This window comes from Leishmania panamensis (genome assembly GCF_000755165.1).
Source record: "Leishmania panamensis strain MHOM/PA/94/PSC-1 chromosome 35 sequence".
Lineage (NCBI taxonomy): Eukaryota > Euglenozoa > Kinetoplastea > Trypanosomatida > Trypanosomatidae > Leishmania > Leishmania panamensis.
In genome coordinates, this window is record NC_025882.1 from 2,119,755 (window position 1) to 2,140,484 (window position 20,730).

General features: G+C 58.2%; 6 protein-coding genes across 6 annotated transcripts, besides 1 other annotated feature; all 6 read right to left on the reverse strand.

Annotated features, from left to right (window-relative positions):
• Positions 1 to 285: part of a repeat region that runs on past the window's edge.
• Positions 286 to 1,845: 1,560 nt separating this feature from the next.
• LPMP_355850 (hypothetical protein) lies at positions 1,846 to 2,643 on the reverse strand (the record flags this gene model as incomplete). Its single annotated transcript, XM_010705213.1, has 1 exon — positions 1,846 to 2,643. The coding sequence occupies one exon, from the start codon at positions 2,641 to 2,643 to the stop codon at positions 1,846 to 1,848; it is 798 nt and encodes a 265-aa protein (XP_010703515.1).
• A 1,161-nt stretch (positions 2,644 to 3,804) lies between these two features.
• On the reverse strand, positions 3,805 to 4,071 carry LEPP12 (phosphoprotein lepp12; the record flags this gene model as incomplete). Its single annotated transcript, XM_010705214.1, has 1 exon — positions 3,805 to 4,071. The coding sequence occupies one exon, from the start codon at positions 4,069 to 4,071 to the stop codon at positions 3,805 to 3,807; it is 267 nt and encodes an 88-aa protein (XP_010703516.1).
• A 622-nt stretch (positions 4,072 to 4,693) lies between these two features.
• LPMP_355870 (hypothetical protein) lies at positions 4,694 to 6,703 on the reverse strand (the record flags this gene model as incomplete). The annotated part of the gene is made up of 1 exon (XM_010705215.1): positions 4,694 to 6,703. One exon carries the CDS (start codon positions 6,701 to 6,703, stop codon positions 4,694 to 4,696), a length of 2,010 nt encoding a protein of 669 aa, XP_010703517.1.
• Positions 6,704 to 7,212: 509 nt separating this feature from the next.
• On the reverse strand, positions 7,213 to 9,294 carry LPMP_355880 (hypothetical protein; the record flags this gene model as incomplete). Its single annotated transcript, XM_010705216.1, has 1 exon — positions 7,213 to 9,294. One exon carries the CDS (start codon positions 9,292 to 9,294, stop codon positions 7,213 to 7,215), a length of 2,082 nt encoding a protein of 693 aa, XP_010703518.1.
• A 3,251-nt stretch (positions 9,295 to 12,545) lies between these two features.
• On the reverse strand, positions 12,546 to 14,588 carry LPMP_355890 (pseudouridine synthase, putative; the record flags this gene model as incomplete). The annotated part of the gene is made up of 1 exon (XM_010705217.1): positions 12,546 to 14,588. One exon carries the CDS (start codon positions 14,586 to 14,588, stop codon positions 12,546 to 12,548), a length of 2,043 nt encoding a protein of 680 aa, XP_010703519.1.
• Positions 14,589 to 15,257: 669 nt separating this feature from the next.
• LPMP_355900 (hypothetical protein) lies at positions 15,258 to 20,576 on the reverse strand (the record flags this gene model as incomplete). The annotated part of the gene is made up of 1 exon (XM_010705218.1): positions 15,258 to 20,576. One exon carries the CDS (start codon positions 20,574 to 20,576, stop codon positions 15,258 to 15,260), a length of 5,319 nt encoding a protein of 1,772 aa, XP_010703520.1.
• Between the last annotated feature and the right edge of the window lie 154 nt (positions 20,577 to 20,730).

The window sequence follows — 20,730 nt, forward strand, 5'->3', positions numbered from 1 at the left end:
AGTCACGCTGGCACTTGACCCATTGCACGGGGGTGGTGGCGCAGACCTGTATGCTGTCGCGGGCCGCTCCGACACCACGCCGCCCACGGACCTCGCCGCCGACACCCGTAGCGACACCGCGCTCGGGCCTCGCCACGCCGTAGGTGCTTGACCCCCTCCCCCCGGCTCACGGCCCCGAAGTGGCTCGGCAATGCGGGGTGGGATAGCGGGACGGCCCCTGGCCACCCCCGCACCGAGTGTGTGTGTGGGGGGTACTCGACCCTGAGGTGCAGCGCGCTGAGGTGTGTGGGTTATCCGAGAAAAACAGACAGATGGGGATGGTGAAGAAGTCGAAAGGAAAACGCAGAGTATACTTTCCAAAGTAGTAACTGACACAATTTTATCACGGTGGGAAATCCGGCGGACAACGGCGGCTGTGTAGTGCCTTTCATATTGGACTCAGCTGATTTGGCAAGACCACGTGACCCCTGGCTACAGCTGAAGCAGGCACAACGGCAGAGTATTGCAGGCCGCCGCCTCAACGAATGCCACTGACGGCTGTGACTCTGAGGGCGGGGAAGCAGCAGAGAAACCGTTGGATGTTGCGGCCTCGGCAGAGGTGGCACGGCGCAGGCTGTGACTCTTGTAATTGACGACGGGGGTGGGGTGGGGGGAATACGCAGATGCGGCAGAGATGCACTAAAAGTGCTCTTTGGTGCCCATCCTTGTAGGAGGAGGGGGGAGGGATCTGGACCGTCACGCTCGCGCAAATCAATGACGCGTAGGCGCTTTCTTTCCTATTCACGTTGCGGTTACATTATCCAACCTGCACAGAGGTGACTGGCAGCAAAGGGTAAGGGAAGCAGAGAAGGGAAAAGACACACAGTCTTCATTGCCCACCACTAGTAGCTCATCATAGTGAACTCCTGCACGTACGCAAGATCTCTGACAACTGGCTTTGCCTTCGCCGGTCTTCTCCATCAGTCACAGAACGAGATACTGGTGCCCACATGCTTTCATACCCAAGCTGCACGCCAACTGCCGCAACCGTCGAAGCGGCCGCAGCCATAGCCGCTTGCGAACATTCAGCTGTGCGATGGAGTCGCCACAGGCGGTCAGAGCCTATTACCGGCGTCGCTGCCGCGCTTGGTGGATGTCCCTTTCCTCTATTGAGATAGGGCGCGCCGAAATGGGCTGCCCATGCCGCCACGTCGCTCGACCTTTTTCGTCGCTAGGCGCAGCGTGTTCACTTGCATGTCCACTGCAGAGGGGCTGACGTCACCGTCCTTGACAGAACGGGCTGCGTTCTCCTGGTGGTCGTAACTGGAGTCATCTCTATGACCTGTGGTAGAGGAAAATCATTTACTTGTTCGTTGAGAGAGAGAGAGAGAGAGCGAGAGTGGAAGGATTGCAATGCTGTAGAGTGGCGTTATCAAGTACACAAAAATGATGCAGGAAGTGACCATCGCCAAGTGTCCTTTTTCTGCTGTTGTTCGTCCGGTGTGGGCGCCGTTCAGCGGTGCACCGCCGTAGGCAGCGCCGTGTTAGGGTCACGCAAAAGGCAAAAAAAGGAGGGAGAGAGCTCGACGGCGAAGAGAGAGGAGCACCAAAATCCCGCTCGCTGGAGGGGGTAGGTGAGGGATGTTTGTGCAGGTGAGGATGGCTGCAGCACAGGAAAGCGAAGTCATCCGTAGCCTATCACCGAGGTCATCAGTGAAGTCAGCATCTGAAAACAAAACACAACACACACACACACACACACACATATGCACTGAGATGCGCGCCTTCTTGCTGACGAGGGATGCCATGAGCGACAGCACTGCGCATGTCAGGCGTGCGTGGAACTCGCCGGTGCGCTGCCCGCCTCTACGCTTTCTTGCTCTTGTCCATCTTCCGCACGTACACCACAAAGTCGTCCATGGTCACCGGCCACGAATCCTCGTCGTCGTACGCATCGTAGTTGTCGAACTGGGTAAACAGCAGCAGTTGCGTCCAGGTGTCAAAGGAAACCCCGGAATGCTCAAGCGGAACCTTGCCTGAGGTGTTCTCTGTCGCCTTCTCGTTCAGGACTGTGATGAAGTCGAGCCACTGATTAATACGTGGAAAGCACACATATGCCGTGAACTTGTGACGCGCCTCCTCCGGCGGGAACGATACTGGGGTTGCCGAAAAGAAGCACGACCACAGCTCCTTTGCGCTATCCACGCGATCAGAGGCGTCGTTACCTTTCAGGCACCAGTTGTACAGAAACTGGTAGAACCTCCTGCGCTTCTCCTCGCTGGTCCGAATGGTATCGTTGAGGTCAACGATTGCGCCATGAGCGGCGGCGAATAAGGGGGCGTACGCGTTCTCTTTGGTGGGCGGGGCGGCGTTGCGGGGCAGCCTGCTGACGAGCGCCGCCATCCACGCCACAAAGTGTTTCTCTGATATTTTGTAAATCCGCTTGGAGGACTCGTCTACGGCAAAGGCCAAAAGATAGAGCGAAAGGTCCTCAAGGTTTAAGTGAGTCACGTTGGCTAGCGACTCAAAGTGGCCAATTTCAAGGAAGCGCTCGACATCCCCCTCGGCAGGCACGGGGATTTGCTCAAAGATGTAATCAAAAGCCTCTTGCGCCACGTTTGCCTTGGGCGACTCATTGCCCTTCGATACCTTTAAAAAGCCCATCAGAGGTGCAACACGATGGCTGCGTTGGAGAACAACTATAAGTGCAAACGCCACAGGTCTGCACAGCAATCGACAACAACAAGCAAGCAGGAACTGCAACAGAGCAGGTCACGCGAGGGCTCGAATGTCTGAACTGAGAAGAGAAGATAAAGCAAGCGAAGCGGATCGCTGTAGGCGGCAGAGATACCAACTGCAGGCCTGCACAGAGACACACAAGTAAAAAGAGCGAAACAAATGATGCTGGTGAATGAGAAGAGGGGAGGGAAGAGAGGGCAAAGAGCTCTAGAGAAGACGAGGGTCGGAAGGGGTGCGTGGGAGACAGAAAGAAGGAGGAAGACCGACTTACAGGGACCACCCACACATACGTTGCCACGCACAAATGGTGCTTGTTTCAGAGGGGATATCGATGTTAGATAAGATCACAAATCAAGACACACAGGCGCAACAAAGTGGTGCCTACGTAGCCAATGCCTGTAGAAAGGGCGATATAAGCGAATGCAACCTGTGCAGAGCGATACACGCTCAAACGCAGTTACCCCGTGGGAAAACAAAAGAAATGGTTGTGCGTCAGTATTGGGCGCTGTTCCTTGCAGACACCGCAAGTGACACCCACCCACCCACACACACACACACGCATAAAGCGCAAGATGTTCCAACTGGGGAGGAAGAGGTATGGAGAGAGGCAGAGGAGGGGGTGTGATGGGTGTGTGCGTGTAACCAAAGAGGTAACGCACACGAGGAGGTGCAAGCGTGCCATCACTCTGAAGCGCGCAGACAGCCAGAGAGAACATGAGGGACTTTAGAGAGGCGGTTCGGGCAACGTAGCTCTCCTTGAGAGCCGGGTTGGGAGAACAGGAGGGAGAGAACCGAGTCGTCGAGCGTGACGCCTCCAAAAGCCGCCGCGCTTCTTTTTTATTTATGGTTGCGGTGTCTGTGGGATAAGGGTGAGTGATGCGCTACGGTAACGTACACAATTCGTACGAGAGGGGAGGTGACGCACAGACCGACACCCCTCCCCCCTACACAGACACACCCACACACAACCCACACACACACAAAACGAGGCAAATCACAGGTAAAGACGCGGAGCAAACGTTGGTATCAGAAACAAAAGACAACTCGGCGCTAGTGTTGATTCAAAGGAGCCTCAGTTTTTACATTTTAGCGGTTTGTAATGTAGCGCATCCGGGCCGGATCCGTTCGCTTGACACAGTCGCACACAATGTGAATGTTGCACTTGCGCTCCCCTGTTTTGACCCACTTGCCACCTTTACCTTGTCTCACCGAAAAGCTAACGTTGCGAGAGCTCATCATCTTCAGGTCCCCGCGCTTGTGTTGGATCTTGCCCTTGCTAGTAAGCTTGCGCGGGCGATCAGCCATGGCAAGCTTCCGCTTCTGCTTTGGGGACTTCTTGGTGCGCTTGCCCATTGTCGAGTGAGTGCGTGCGTGTGCGTGTGCGCGCGCGCCTTGTTCTCGTGTTCCTGTTCTTCAGTGAAGAGTAATAACTGAGAGAGATACCAGAGGAGGTGGGGGCAAGGCATAGAATGTTTTGCACACCATCGCTTCACAGTAAGAGGAGACGAGGTAGGAGAGGAACGAATGGGGGAGAGAGGAGGCGACATACACATGTGTGAGCATTCCGAGAGGCGCAGATGCTCAAGATCGGCAGCCGGTAGTTCACTCTTTGGGTACTACTCCATCCCTTTTTGTTTTTTTTTCTTTCGTGCAGGCTCGACTGTTTCGTTCTCACCACCACCTTCACCTCTCCAAGACAAGAAAAACGAGAGTGGCGCGTCAGACGTGAGCACCTTTTTGAGTGCCGCCATTTCAAGCTCAGCTCCACAACGCAAAAAAAGCCAAACGCAAAAGCTCGAGGTGTCAAAGCAGATGCTCACACACATCGACCCAGTCGATGTGTCTTGTCCACCTAGCGTGCTGTGGTTCGCGCTGAGAGAGGGAGAGAGGCAGAGACAGGTCTCACGTCTCCCCTCCCTACGTTGAAGAATCACACACACACACACTCATGCAAACGCAAACATACATCGAGACGTTAATGTGAAGCAGCAAAATGTAATAGTCGCATAGCCTCCGGCAAGTCGCTGCACTGCTGAACACACTCGCAGCACTGTATGAGCTGCTCCCCCTCCAGGTCGTACCGCCGTCCCCACAGGTGGGCAAGGAGTTGGCGAATGGCGTCGTGCTGAGACGGACCTGTGTAGCCTATCTGCAGAAGCGCCTTCAGTGTGCGCAACAAGTCTTCGGCAGACATGACCGCGCTGTGCGTCTCCACCGCAGCGCAGAGCGGCTCCAGCTGGTGAGGCTCCTCCGGCGACGCCCCGTCAAGTGTCGCCGCCACGCGCGTCGCCACCTCGGCCAATGCGGAGGGTGCTTTCCAGGCTGTAGTGCGGAGGTGCTGTAGTTTGATCTGCTCTGTCAGCTCCAGCGCCCGTTCCTTTGGCACTGTGGCCCACGTGCGCAGCAACACCTCCACAGGATTCTTGTCCGACTCCAGCTGTGGCGCCCGGGGGATGCGTGGGTGATTCTGTATGCCACAATATAGGAGCGCGTTCATGACGTAGGGACCCTCGTGCGGCTCGATATCCTTGAGCTGTTCCGCTGCAATGTCGATACTCCGCTTGACCTTGGCGTGCCACGTCTGACGGAGCTCTAGCGGCACCTCTTCCACGGTCATGCCGCCTAGGGCATAGAGGAGCTTGCACCGCTCTGCTGTTGTGAGGCGGCCAATGCTGCGGCGGGTCTGCCGCGCTGTCATGAGTTTGTACTTGGGGTGCTGGATGCCAAGGCAGGTGAGGCTATGGCCAACATCAATGTACCACTGCGGCGGGAGGATGTATTCATTGTCGTTCAAGGGGTCGGCAATAGCTCGACGCGCGCGAGAAGACAATAGATGACGCGTCTGTCCATCACGTCTCTCCGACTGAGCAGATGGTGTACAGGAGGAGGAACCTTCGCAGTTGCGCTGCTGCCGCTGGCGCGCGTGGGGGGTACGAAGTGCATGTAGGAAGACGCCATTCATGAGTCTCACCTCGCTTGGCGGTGGCTGCCGCAGCATTGCGAGTCCGAGAACATGTTGCCGAACTGCCTCTGCGTTGCACCTCTCGGGCTCGATCAGACTCGAAAAGAACTTCTGATGAACGTGGCGATGCTGCAGTGTGCCGAGATGAAACATAACCTGGCACAGCTGCTGGCTTGACAGGATTGCGTGCTGAGAGAAGAGGACATCGCAGCTACGATTGCACACCTCCGCATCATAAAGGCCGGTCTGCGCCATTGTTGCGAGACACATGCCGGCATCTGTGCGATTCAGCTCCAGCTCGCGCAGTGATGTCAACAGGCCGCGCGCACCAACACAGCGCTGTATCTTTGCTTCCATTCGAATCTTCGCCTTCGCCGGCAGCAGGCTGCTCTTGTCCGCGCCGACGGATGGGAAGTGAAACCCTTTACCGTAGACCCGACTGGTTGCCTCGAGGAGCGATAGCACGCTAAGTGTCGTCGGCCTCTCTCGCCCCAGCGACCACAACTGCATGGCATGATGATACACGGACAAGAAAAACGTTTCAAAGCGGCGCACTGGCACCGGGGCGGTTGTGGCCGTCGGAGACTCTGATGCTCGTGACGCGCCAACGTTTAAGTGCGATGGGAGCTTTGTCAACTCCAACAGGCGAGCCTGACACTCGTCTAGGGAGCTGATGGAGCGAAGAAGCGAGCAGAGATCGTTCAGGTTGATCGAACTCCCAATGTGGCCCCCATCATTGTACTTTGCTGTGAGAGTCGCGCAGAACTCCAGCGCGTCCAACGCGGGCAGCACGTCCTCGTACGGCACGAAGCGCAGCACTGCCGCACACGACCGCAGCAGCTTCGGCACCAACATGGAAATCTGCGGGTTCACTGAGGATGGCAACTCGATCGCCGGCAACTGTTCTCGCAGCAACTGAACGCCTTCGTGAGCCAGTAGAAGCGGGGCACCGCGGCGCTGAAGCAAGTCCACCTGTATTCGCGAGAGCTCGGCGCACAGGCCAGCCAAGCTGACGGCGTACATGATGACCTGAGTGTCCCTTAGTGGGCCTACCTAAGGTCCGATGGACCAGGGCGCAAACGATGGGGTAATCGCTGCGATAGGAAACGCCTTTTCGCCCTCCCCCCTCCCTCCCTACAACTGCAGCGAGAATGCATAACACGCAGAAGTCATCGACAACAGGCAGGGAGAAATGTGCGTGAGAAACGGGGAGAGGGCGAGAGGGAGGAGGAAGAAAAGGTGGGGAGTACGAGGTAGATGAAGGGCAGGAGGCGGAGGGAGAGGGGGCGCCCTGGGAGTGTAATGCGCTTCAGTGGGAGAGGAGCGACGAACCAACTGGGGGCAAGACTACTGCAGCAGCTAGACAATCGAACAGGCCTATTTCACCCGTGCCTCAACAAGGAAGCCGCGCGCAATGCGAAGAGGTTGTTGGTGTTCCGTCATCTGCTACGTGTAAGTGTAAAATACCATTCGTAGTACGCAGTGAGAAGGAACCCCTGGACACCGGTTCTCTCCTCGCACAGCACAGCAGTCTATGCGTCAGCAAGGGGGGAAGACGCCATGCTTGACTGACTCGGGATGCCGATTGCCAAGTTGTAACCGTAGTAGTACCCCCCAGCCGCGATGGAACCTTGGCGACTCACCGACGAGGCGCTGAGAGAAATGCTCTGTGCTAGCTGGTATGGGGATATTGAGTGCAGAAGCTCCTGCGAAGAGCTCGGCGAGGCGTCGATGTCTTTCTGCCGCAGGGATTGCGGGACGGAGTGCTGCAGCGCGTAGGAAGCGAAGTCGCAGGGATCGTGACTCTGCGACGCGGCGGGGTCTGGAGGTGTTCGCTGCGAGCTACGAGTTCCGGTGTCCTGCGACGATGATGCGTCAGAGTAATTGTGGAAGCTCGAATCGCGGTGGTGTGCCTCGGTGGGGTTATGCAGCCGAGGGTGACGGAAGGTAGCATCATCGGATGAGGAGGATGTGGTCCCTCTGCTCTCGGAGGAGACGGGACGTAAGCCCGGCAACAGATTCGTGCGTGACACGGTGCTAGCGCACCCGTCAGGACTGGGCGCCTGCGCTGCAGTTAGTTGGCCTCCAGCACCACGCATATTCACAGCAGTCGAGACAGAAGCGGAGTGGCTGTTCAGTGACTGCACGCTAATGGGTTGGCGGACACCGAGGATCACGCCCCCTCTGTACGGGGTCGAGATGATTGTCTGCAGAACATTCTGCCGCTCTGCCGCATCCGCTCCAGTGCTCTCCTCAGAGGTGTCACTCGAGGATGACGCGTTTTCCGGCGCATACGAGAGCGCACTCATCTGCAGACGCGGCTGCTTGTGTTTCTCTTGCAAAGAGGAGTCCTGCTGTGGCGGTGTCCATGATGGGGTCCCCGTAACTGGGGCTGCCTTCGTTCCTGCTAAGGTGTCCTCCAGAACATGGCTCAAAGCAGGCGAGTTGTAGAGTGATGGCAGGGCGCTGTAGTTGTAGATACCTTGCTCACTGTGAACAATGCTGTTTGCCACACTACCGTGTGGCCAGGCACTGGAGTGGAGGGAGCCGCGCTTGCTGGACAGGGGCGACTCTGAGAATCTGTGTAGCATCCCATCGCCGGGGAGGGGAGCTGAGAGACTCTGGTAACCCATCCCCTCCGCTTGGCTCAAAGCAGTGCGGCTCTCCGTCTCCTGTTCTGATGGCGGCCGCTGCAGTTTACGTGAGGTGTCTGTAGCCGACTGGCGGTGCGGAGAGGCGGCCGCTGTCGACACTGTCGCAGGTGTACTTTTCTTCTGGGTTTTAGCAACTGTGCTAGCGTTCATGACATACATGCGACGCCGTGTCGACTCTGATAGCGATGTGGCCCCCGAGCAGCTCCGCAACTCCGCCATTGGCATCGCAGTGCTGCTATCCAGGGCTCTTTCCTGCTCATTTGCCGCTGGTGGCTCCTCTTGTGTTGACGTCTCATGGATGGAGACGGCGCTCGTACGACGCTGGTCGGCGAAAGGGGTTTGGCCGGACCCCTGAGCCACTGCAGGCTCAAGACGCACCCGCTGGTCATCCTCTTTCACCACTGTAGACTTCTGGGGGGAAGAGGAGGACGATGAGCGTGCTGGCCCCGTCTTCAGGTGCGACACAGGGCTTGTCGGCTTGTTATGGTGATGGTGTGAGGAGGCTAACGTGAATGAGGGTGCGGCGGACCCCTGTGACCGACTTCGTGGCGACGTGGCACCTGAGCCGGATGGAGAACTGCATGACCCAGTCCGGCAAGAAGAGTCAGGTCTGCGATTTCTCCGTTTATGACGGGGGTGGCGTGACGTCTTTCGCCTTTGCTCGCTGATGGTGTCTTTAGCACCGCTGCGCTGCTGCTGCTGCTGCTGCTGGGCCAGAAGCAGTTGTATCAGCGGTAGCAGCTGCTTGTACGAGTCTACGGTTACCTGTAAATCTGCCAGGTCACCCGAGTTGGTGGCTGTAGGAGGTTGTGCCACGTGCAGTGGGTCAACGTGGCGGTGGTGGTGGTGACCTGGAATAGGCGCCTCCATCACCTGTGTCACACGGTGCACCATGAGGCGTAGCCGCGTCACCTCCGCACTGAGGGCCTCCACCTCCTGTTCGAGAATATCCATGTACATGGTAATGAAAAGAGCTCACTCTTTCTCTTGGTGTGCTCGTGGAGGAGTTACTAGAAAAAGAGCACCACCGAACTATGAAGGCGTAGGTAAAAGAGCGACTAAGTGAGGGTTATCTGAATGCTCTTCCTGGCCCAGAGCGAGGGACGCGCATAGGAGTGGGAGAGCTGAGGCCGTGATGGGCGATACGGAGCAGGACGTGGCATCTCACATTCTCCCTCCCGCCGTCTCGCAGTGATATGCGGGCAACAGGGGACATGAGTGCCAAGCGAACCCCACGCTCAGCTTAATGCTGCACTGCAGCGAGCTGGTCGAAGCAAAGCCGGGCACCTGGTAATCTTGTGTGTGTGTGTGTGTGTATCAGCAGCGGCACGTGCGAAGAAATAGCGATTCTTTGAGTTGTCGTACCTCTTGCCGTGACCAATCAAGTCAACGGAGTATTCCGTACCGAGGGAAGACGCTGGACAGGGGAAGATAGGAGTACTCCGCAAAGTGAAGCAAACTCGAGGCGGCGAGCAGACAGAGAGAAGAAGCCGCAGTATTTTCAACAGATCATTAGCAGTCTAAGCATACCACTGCACTTAAGACTGGATGTTGCAGTCTTCAATACTGATGGTGTGCAACAAGGCGATATGATCCCCAACGTGATTGATTGCTACACGCGACATCGTGAATAATGCTACACATCTCTTCGTATTTCCCAAACAAGTGGAGTTGTTCCTCTGTGAGGAGAGGGAAGCGAAAAGGAGGAATGGTGCCGCAACACCAAAAGGCAAACAGGAAGGCAGAGGAAAGCGAGACAAGAGAGCTGGCTCGCCCCAAATGTGTGGGTGTGTGTTGAGTCATCGTTGAAGCAGACACTGCTGGCAATCCGAAACGAGAAGGGTGAGTGCGGGTACAGCTCTAAAAGGAAGGAGGTTATGGTGGTGGGAGGGACAAGGGCGCGGGAGCACCAACGGTGAAGTTGGCATCGGCCCTTTTCGAGGGAGATAAGAGCGCCGACAGTCACACACGCACGCACGGTGCGCAGCAAGAAAAAGCGGAAGGGGGTGAGGGCGGCAGGCCAGGGGAAGGCAAAACGGGAAGCGATGAGGGGTAACGACACGAGAAAAAAAGGAAAAAAAATAAGGCGTCGAGGGAGTCTCACTTCGCTGGTAGGCGACAAGAGGAAACGCCCCCAACTGGTGATAACAACAGGGGTAGGTAGACGGACATCAGACACCAAGACGGCGCCATCTCCCGCCAGCCAAGTACAACAGCTAGAGTAAGAGATGACAAGGACTTGCAAGTCCTCGGCGTCTTTGAGAGGGCGCACTACGAAAGAAAGCGAAGCACCACCGATTTCCCCTATTCCTAGGGCACAGCAGGGTAGACCACCATGAGCAGAGCGGCCTACTCTTTCTCTGCTCATTCTCCCATGACGCTTCGCTTTCTGTTCAACGCGGTGCACAGCCTCGATTCGCCACAACCCACTTCACCCCTCTTACAGATGCGACAGTCGTGGCTGCGTCGCCTCGGCGCACTACGTGACGGGCTGCTTCTTACCTTTCATCCAACCGAGCAAGTCCGACACTGCGGTGCATCCGTTAGCTTCGTGCACCTTTTAAGTTCCAGAATTGATCATGACGGTGGGGATGGCGAGCTCCGCCTGAGAGGGGCGCGCCTCGACTGAGACGTCGCCCTCGACAACTGTAAGGTGGCCCACCACCTTGCGCGCAGCTCTCGTGCGGGGGGGGGGGTGCCCTTCTTGGCGTTAAAAGCCTACCGGAAGCAGAAGGCATCGTGTTTCATGGTGGTTTCGGCGTACTCCTCTCGCATCCTAGTAACAACGACCACGGTGTCAGATATGTGGAGGTTGAACTCAAACCAAGTTTTGGCAGGGGCAGTTTTCACGGGGTTGTCGACTTGGCTCTTGCTATGCGCGTCGTGGTTGCAACCGACCTTGGCGAAGTCACGGACCTCGGTGACAATCGTCGCAGCGTACTAGGTGGTGTCGCTGATCATGCTGATAAGCGCCATGGGTGAGTGAATCGCCTACGCTTTCAGGGTGCACCACCGCACCCAGTGTATCTTGCTGCTTGGTCCTACGCACATGCCGCCGTCATCGAGGAGAGAGGCAGCGGTGCGCAATCTTCTGCGCTTTCATGTAGTTCGTTACGATCTGTACCCCAGCACAGTCAACCTCCGTGTGGTAGAAGAGCACCCCAATGTTCTGACTTGGCATGCGTCACCTCGAGCACTGTCGGCACCACAGGCAGTGCCACTGCGAGGAAACCCTTCGCGTCCCACGTGCCCCGCCTGTAGGGATTGCGGTCCTTCTCCACGAGGTAAAAGGGGTTGCTGTCACACCTCTGATTTCCCAATCCTGGAGCATCTACATCTTCGGAGGAGAACATGCCGCCGTCGGTGACACCGTTACCACTCCTCTGTGGGCAGAAGAAGTCCACATTGTCCTCCTCCGCGTTCTAGACTACCTGCATGTTCTGCTCGATCAATTCCAGTTCGTCCTGCACGCAGTTCGCAGAGGTAGGCGGTTTGGCTTGATGCACGCGGCGTCGGCGAATCTGACCCGTTTCGCCGCGCACCTTCTCACTCCACTGGGGTACATGGCGTCAAAAGAGAGGTGAGGTGAGGCGGCGGTAGGGTCGACCAAAAAGACACGATCTGACGGAGCGGTAGTTTGATAATCGTGTCCGCTCTGCTCTTTTTTTTCTCGATTTCGAGTGGCAACTAATGTGTATGTGTGTGTGTTGTGATAGGTGAGAAGCTGCGCGGCGGGGAGAAGGAAAACGGTGCCCAACAAATGACACGAGCGTGCAGCGGAGGAGAAATTGAGGAGGGGGAGAGGCTGAGACGCGTTTTGAGGTGAGACTGACTCCCTACGCCAAGAGAAAAAAGAAGACGAGTGCACTCGGCGAAGGAGACAGCAAGGGGCAACAAAGCAGATGAATCATCCAACGGTACGTGCACGTTGGTTAGAGCCTTTTTCCGTTGATGTGAATTTGTCGTCGCACATGAAGTCGGTGCAGCTCCAGAGGAGGCACTCACCATAACATCCTGCAGCGTGAGAACGTCCTAGTCATTACTTATACGTTGACTCCATTGATCGAGGTTCATCATAGGAACTGACCGTAGTGGAGAGGAGCGGCAGGGGCAGCAAGTGAGTGTTACAACGCCCATGTTCGTGTCTTACAGGCGACCCCCAACGTCGCCACGCGTCCGCTACTCATCCTGAAGAGACGTCGCCAAAGACGCTACTCCTCTTCAATCCTTGAGTCGCTTCTGTGGAAGTGCTCCGTGGTGGGAATGCAAAACTCTCGTAGCACGCTCGTCGCGTAGCTGCCGGGTGGAAGCGAGAAGGCGACCACCAGCACTTCCACTGGCCCTGCCGACTCCAACACCGATGCTGCGTCGCCGACGCTGCTGAGCGCCGGCGTCACGATACCCTCCGCCTCGCAGTGCCTCTGCCAGTCGGACTTTAGCACAGGGGTTCGCCAGGTTGCCACCGTCTCCATGCGCAGGGTAAAGTCCTTGGGTCGAACCCCCAGTGTGCGGTACGTGCCGTGGAAGTGAAACACCTTTATCAGCCCCAGCGCCTGCTTTGACGTAAAGTCGATGCCCAATTCGGCGAGCACGGCATCGTAGTCGTCTCGTGTGCAGCCGACGGAAGAGGGGTATATGAGATCTTCATCTGGGCCTGGTACCGGCAGCAAGACGTCCTCCAGACCAAAACGCGCGCAGTCCTCCTCGCTGGTCAGGCGACGCACAGCTGGCAGTTTGCAGGCCTCAGGGCTCTCTGTTAGTTGCGCATCCCTGCCCGCCACGCTCTCCTGATACGTCGATTCAAGCACGAGATCGCCCACCTCGGCGTGTCTTCGACTCTTGTCGGACAGTCGCGATGAAGCCAGGCGGTTCCACACGAGACTCTGCACGGCGTGAAAATACATCATCGCCATGGTACGCGCGATGGCCTGCAACGAGCCGAGGTAGTCGTTCGGATTCCTCGACAGGTGTTTAAGGATGTCGCGCTCTGAGTAGCAGTAGTACGGCGTTGCTTCTAGTGCTGCTGCGTAGTCGCTCGCGTCATAAAAGTCCACCACCCGCTGCATCGCTGGCACTAAACACGCTTTGGAGGACAGTAGTAAGCGAAGCCCCTCACGGAGACGCCCCTGCAGAAATTGGATGCCGACGTCACTGGTCAGAATCTTCGTCGTGCCGAAGCGCTGCGGACCAAAGTAGTTGATGACCCCCGCCTCTCGCACGACACGCTCTATCTCGTACAGGTGCGGTGGCGTAAGCATGGGGCACGTGGGAGTGGCACTTCCGGCGGGCGACAGCGCGGCAGGGAACACACGGAGAACGATACGAAAGTGGTTTCCGAGAGCGTCGCCGAGGCGCAACCCGTGCTCCTCCTCGGTGAAGCCACAGACCTTCATTACACTGTGTTCTCCGAAGGTGTGACTGTTGATCGTCTTGAGGTGCTCCACTGTTGTTTCGCGTATAGCAGCGCGTTGCAGCGTGACGGCCCGCTTGTCCTTGGTGCCGCAGAATTGCAGCTGTCGGGAGGAGAGCTTCAGGTGATGGGCAAGCATGCGCAGTGCCTGATTGCTGTCCATGTTCTCTTTGTAAAGGGTGAAGTGGTGGTACTTCGGTGCCGTGCGGTTAGTGCGGGAGCGACGTCGCTCTTCACGCCGATCTGCCGCGTTCGCCTTGAGGACGGTGACGACCCCATCCACGGTGTTACTGACGTGCGTGTCCCCAAGACACGCCTTGATGGCCTTGTGCAGCTCGGCGCGCTTCTCCTTCTCGGTGACGCTCCGCAGCGGAATCGTCTTGGTTGCATCGGCCAGCCCGACAAGCAGGTTGGCAAGGTCCTCTTTGCTGATTAGGGGGCCGATCACCTCCGTGACGGAGCTGAACTTTGCTGCCGAGCTCGTTTCCGCGTTCTGTGGGGCGGTTTTCATGGCGTCATCGCACTCCTCGGCAGCACGAGGACGCTTTAGGAAGCTAACGGATGCACCGCTGTGCACACAAGCATCTCCACTCTTGGCTGAGGCACTGCTGCCGAGCTCGAGCACAAGCGGTGCGCCATCGCCGTAAGAGGTGGGAATTTCACGTACCTCGAAGTCGGTGTAGAGCGTCTTAAGCGAAACGACAGGGAGTGACTCGACGACGTCACCGCTGGCATCGCTGCTGTACAGTTCCACAAGTCGACGTCTTGCGCCTATGCTCTCCTCACGTGCCTTGTGCTGGTGTTCCACTGTGGCGAGAAACTGCGACAGCTGCTTGGGGTTCATTTGCGCCAGTGGTAGAGCCTCTGCCCAGGTGTTGCGATGTCGGCGCGCACGCGGTCACACGAACGAGGGGAAATCGGGAAAAAGAAGAATGGGCAAGGGAGAGAGAGGGGAAGGGGTGAAATGGATGACCCAGAAGAGAGTGTGTGTGTAGGTGGGGAGGAGCAGTCACTAGGGCGAGGTGGTCGCTTTACCCGCAGGTATGGCAATAAGAGGACGTATTCGATGCGCCCTTCTCCTTGAAGAAGTCGTTCTTCCTCCGTAGGCGGACCTCTCCACTCAGTCGGACTCCTTTGTTGAGACGCACACAGCCCTCCTTGCACGGAGGAGACGCAAACACACATCCCTCCTCTTCACGCACTCTTTGTTCGGCGATGTCGCGGATGGTGTTGTAGAGCCCTTCGCTGCCCTGCAAACTATGGCCATCTCACCTGATTTCACTCGAAGGAGCTGAGTTGCAGTGCATCAGAGCAGGTTGGTCTAATCAAAGTACACATGAGCAGCAGCGGTAATACAAGGAACGAACCGCTGCGCGAGACGCGGCGCATGAAGGAGATCATAGGAGAGATAAAACGATCGCAGAAAAAGTCCGCTATTGACGTCAGCACAACACACGACGACTCGCAGATGCAGCGACACGCACCAGCGCCAGCATGCACACATTCCTCGACCTCAAATGAGCTTCTCCCACTTCTTCACAATCAGCGGCAGTTCGCGTGCCACCCGTTGGGCCGTAGGCGGGAGTTGCAGGTACCCCTCGCATGCCCACTGCGAGAGTGTGAAGAGCAGGTGAAAAAGGTTTTTGTGGACCTCATTTCCCTTCCCCATCGAGAGGACAGACGACACCAGTCGACCCATCTCTCGGTGTTCCGCTGGTGTCACCCAGCCAGACCCACACAGGGCCGACTCGGCCGACAAAGCGTAAGGGATGGATCGGGCAGGCGATGTGGAATGATGGCCACCCGCTGTGCTCTTCGCCGTCTTGCTCTCTGGGGTCGCTGTCATTTCGTCCTCACGCTCTTGCAGCCACGCTCGCAAATCCTCCGAAACAACTTGCGCCATGCTGCGCAGCTGCTTCAAAGCGGCGTCGTAGGCGGCACGCTCGCCCCGCTGTTCATACCCTTTACACCGCGCCGTCATGTGCTGAAGAATGAGAACCAAAAACGACTGCAAATTTGATGCGGCCACCAACGGTGCGGCCGACCTGGACGACAGCAAGAACATCGCCTGCTCCACAGCCGAAACAGGAAACAGATGCTTGATCTCATAGTCCATGAGCACCACATTACCGATCTCTGGAAAAGACTCCTGGAGGCCCAGGCACTCTCCAAGACGTGCCAAGACTTGGCGCGTATCCTCGGCAACGAACCCGAGGCAAGACGTTGACTCCCAGGCGGTGATCGAGGCGGGGCCATACCGATTCGCGTACAAGACGCCACTAGCAGCCAGAAACCGCCGAAGCAGCGTCGCCGCCGCCCTGACGTTCAGCGGGGTGCTATGCGTGTCCTCCTCCTCGGCCACGTACGGCGAAATCGCCGGGCCGGTGGACCGCGTAGATAGCGAGGGAGTCGCCACCAGGGAGGTAAGACGGGCCATCGGCGCCGATGTCGGCGACGCCGCTTTCTTGAGGACCGCGGCGGGGAGAAGCTGAAGCTGCACCCGTTTGCTGGGACCACCTAGCAAGACCTTCCACGGAATGGTGAGGTGCGACTGCAGCTGCGTCAGCGGCACGTCACCCACAGTCAAGGAGGGTACCTCAGAAAAAAAGAGGATCAACTCGATCAGCTGCCGCACTCGCTGCGTACGCCGCAGCGGGAAGCGCGGGGTCTGGGCAAGCACTTGCATCCACATCGTCAGCTGCACGCGCAGAAAGTTTGGCACGAGCGGGAAGAGCAGCGCGTTGTCCCTTGCCAAGGCAAGACTGATTTCCTGGATGAGAAGCGCCCGGTCGGCGTTCTCGAGCGGTGCAACAAGGTGCAGCAACATCCGCTCCAGTAGACTGGAGAGCCGCTGCACACTGTTCAGGTAGTCACGAGAGGTGCGGCTGCCGGACAGCAGGAGACCAGACGGGGTACCGTCGACAGGAAAAAAGTTTCCATCAGGGACAGCGTCTGTGTCCCAGAAAAAAAACGCCACGTCAGTAAGGGGGCGCAAGATGTGTTGCAGGACGGTCATGGCTACGAGAATGAGGCACGACTTGTACACACCCGACGCGCTCCTCCTCAATGACGCGCCAGTGCCACACTTCGTGGACGTTGAGCTCAGCTGCTGCCAGAGCTGCTCGATTGGCCGAAGTGCCTCGTTGTGAAACCGCTCCACAGCCCACTGACGGCTGTCAATCCACGGCAACGACTGGACAACAACAGCATCTGGGTCGCTGACGCACCCCGCCTCCCCTAGCAGCGAGAAAAACGCGGAAAAGAGCGGGAAAAGACGCGCGGCGTCTGCATCCGCGTCCGCTCGTGGCACCGTGAGCCCGTCAAGGAGCGTGGCTGTGATGCCATTCCGCTGCAGGTACACCTCAATGACGTCTCCCTCAGTGTGGTTAGCCGTAGTTGCCGCGTGTTCTCTCCTTCCACTAATGTCGCAGATAGAACCGCCACACTCTGCGTTCCGCGAGTACGACGGCTCGACAGCGCTCAGGCGGAGAAGCAAGGCCGCCATGTCGTCGGAGGTGGCGCTGTCACTTCGCGCCGGATCTACTTCTCGTGGTACAGAGGTGCTCGGCAGGAGCGACGCTTTGGAGAGACTCTGCCACAGTTGAAGCAGCTGCCGAACGCGGCGTACAAGCAGCTCGCTTTGGGCAACGGTGGAGCCCGGCCGTCGCAGGACAAACCGCGCGGCGCAGCACCACACTAGGCCTGTCACGCAGTCTACCGCTGCGCGAGTCGCCAAACCGCCGTCGACGGAGATAAACGGGATTGGGGCCCGCGCCAGTGCCGCGGCGAAGTCCTCGTCAGAGAAGCTGAGCAGCGTGGCGGCGAGGCATCCTACTGTGGTGCTGCAGAGCAACGCCGCAAGGTCACGTCCTGCTTGCCGCGCCACCCACGTGACCGTGATGTGGGCGATATCGTCATCTGCGCAGCCAACATCCCGTAAGGCGGGTAGCTGTGCGAGAAAGCTGTCCACGCCCCAAACCCCAAAGACTAGGTCCGATAGGGGGCCGAGAATGGTAACGCTGCCGTCTGCATCTTCGGCGCTTTCGACGGCACTGCGCAGAAAGGTGGGGCGCGTCGACCCCACGTAGAAGCAACGGAGAAACGCAGGAAGGGACATGACGTTGGAGGGGCGAGCCAAATGCGGTGCCACTCTAGCGGCCTTTGGCGCGTGTGCCCTAGGGGGTGGGCTGCCTGGCCCCGCAGCAGCAGCCGCATGAGGGGGGCCGCGCATCACCTGATGCAGATACGTAGACACGTGCTTCTTGTAGATGCTCAGCTCGGTGGGGTGTGCGGCAAGAGTGACGGCAACATACGCATCCATCGTCTTCACAAAGGCAGCTACGCCGGGATGTGCTGCGATAGAGAACGTCGCCTTCCACAGGTCCGGTGTTATAAGGGCTGAGGTCCACTGGTGTGGGTCGAAGTAGAGGGTCGCAGCGACGTTTTTACAGGTCAGGAACCGCTGGTAGTTCTCCACCAAGCTTGCATACCGTTGGACGTAGTGAAGACACTGTGCCGCGGTTACGCCGCGCGGCACCGCCGTAGGCGCGCCGTCGAGAATGTCCTGCATGGGGCTCGGCATCGGCGTCGCGGTAATCTCCGCATACCCTGGCGCAAATCGCCGATGAACTGTCTCGCAGAGTCCTGCCAGCTGCTTCAGGTAGGCGCGCACCTCATTGCTGCCAGCAACAATGAACCCTCCCTCTGCGGTGGTCAGTTGTTGCATGTGTGGCTGTGGCAAGGGCAGGCGCAGAGCAAGCTCGAGAAAATCGTCCGGTGTCTGACAATCGCGCAGCACCGACGTGCTCAGTGCACACGCCTCGCTGTCGGGCCACACCGCGGCTGCTCCCCATGGCGGTGATGCGGGGTGCGAGGAGCGCAGGCGAGCGCGGCTTGCCCGTGAGTTGTCGAGCACCCAATTAATACCAACACGGAACACGTTTCCCTCAGGGTCCATTAGTAGCGCGGCGGTGCCGCTGCCGCCACACGCGGGAGCGGGTCGGTCTTCTCCGTGTGAAGCTGAGGCCCTACTTGCTACTTCACTTGGCACCCCAGAACATCGCAATAGCACACTTCCCTTCGGTACATGTCGCGCGGCGAGGCGCTGCCACGTCCGTGTCGTGTACACCTCGACTGCGCGGCGGAGCGGCAGGTACACGACAAGCAACAGGGCGGCCCTGGCGCCGGCGAGCTCTGTCCACCACCAGGTAAACTGCGCAGCGCGACAGCCCTTCAGCACCGCAGCCACTATGCCGCTTTGCACGTCCGCCACGTAGATGCGGCCACCGTTCTCGATCGCGAGTGCGGCCCACCGATGTGTTGGGTCCACTTGAAGCGCCGTGCATTTTGCGTCGGCTTGCAGAAGCGTGTGCGTGCGCGGTGCGGCAATTTTTTTAAGGTGTGGCATGCGCTCCACTGTCCCCGATGTGCCGAGGGCTCTGAACCACAGCGAGCGGGCCATGCCAGTTACCATGCTCTTTACAGCCTTGACCGTGTTGGATGCCGAGAACCCCGAGGGCGGAGGCTGCAGGCGAAACGACGAGAGGAGCGGATTGGTGCCACCGACAAGAAGCACATCAGAGAAGCCGTGCGGTGCTTCCAGCGGAGACAGCAACGGCGACGCGCCGCCGCTGGAGGGCACTCTCACAATGTCGGCATCGCAGATGGAGAAGGTTGTCGACTCGGCCGTTGCATACTTGGTAGTCGCGGTGCAGCTCTCGACACTCGAGTAGGAGCCCGGTGGCGGCGCCAACACCGATACGTGGCTGACGTGGGCCGCAAACTCGCTGGCAGGCCCGGCGACTGGAAAAGTGCTGGTGGACGTTTCCGGCGACCACTCCACTATGAGATGCGGGCGACGGCCGTCAAGACGGTCGAGGGAGACGCGCACAAACACATCCAGCGCTACGCGGGAAAGCTCGACTACCTTGCCGCCACTGTGCACGACATAGACACTGGTGACGCCCGAGTGGACTGTTGGAGATCCAGATCTCTCTCTGGCTTCGGCAGAAGAGCCACTACCTCGGTCCGAGGCCGAACCGGTTGACAGCTGTGAGAAGCGAAGGGATGAATTCCACCGCAGGGCGTCGGATCGCTGGCCCACAACAAACTTGACTACCGACTGATTCACAGCGGCACTCTTTTCGCTCCTCGGCCAGACGGCCGCCGGTTTACCGCTACTCGCACCAGTGTGGGCCGTAGAGGTCGTGGTGAGGCGATCGCCTCGTCGCTCATCATCGAAGAGATGGTGGTATTGAAACTGGGCGATGGCCAAGATGGTGCCGCGCAACGCGTTTCCCACGAGGACAGTCCCATTGGAAGTGCCAATGAAGAAGTGCACGTATACGTGGTGAATCGGCGTCGGTGGTGCGCCGTCTACAGTATTCATCCGCTCAGCGCTGCCTTCTCTGGCCTCAAGGGAGGTCGCAAAAGCCGAGTCGAGTGGCTCGCGAAGGAGGGCAACGGTCTCAATCACGCCCTCGTCTTCGGCAACGAGTTGAATGATTCGCGGAACTCGAAAGCCAGCCTGAAGCGTCGTTGGTACGTTTACTGTGGATGCGTGTCTTATTGAGCTCGTCGAGGACTCTGACAAGCGTCGCTGTAACTCGTCTTTGCGCGTTACAGTGAAGGGGTCCGAGATTCCGTCAGGCGAGGTCGTTCCCGGCCGCAACAGCTCCAAAAGACACCTGTTCTTTGCTCGCATAATGGTCGCAATGAGATACAGCCCCGGAAGCACCTCCACTACAGACGGCACCGTATGCGAAGAAATCCCCCTTTCGCGCGGGGTAACTGTGCCCACACTGATTAGCTCAAGAGGGGTCTTGCCAGCCATTGGGTGGACATTACACTCTCAGAATAAAAGGAGAGAAAGAGAGGAACGTTTCAACAAACAGCGAGAGGGAAGGGAGAGGCAGGGGAGCTACAGCAACACAACCCAAACTCCACCCGAGGCGGTTGCGCAATGAGGAGGAGGAGGAGGAGGGCAA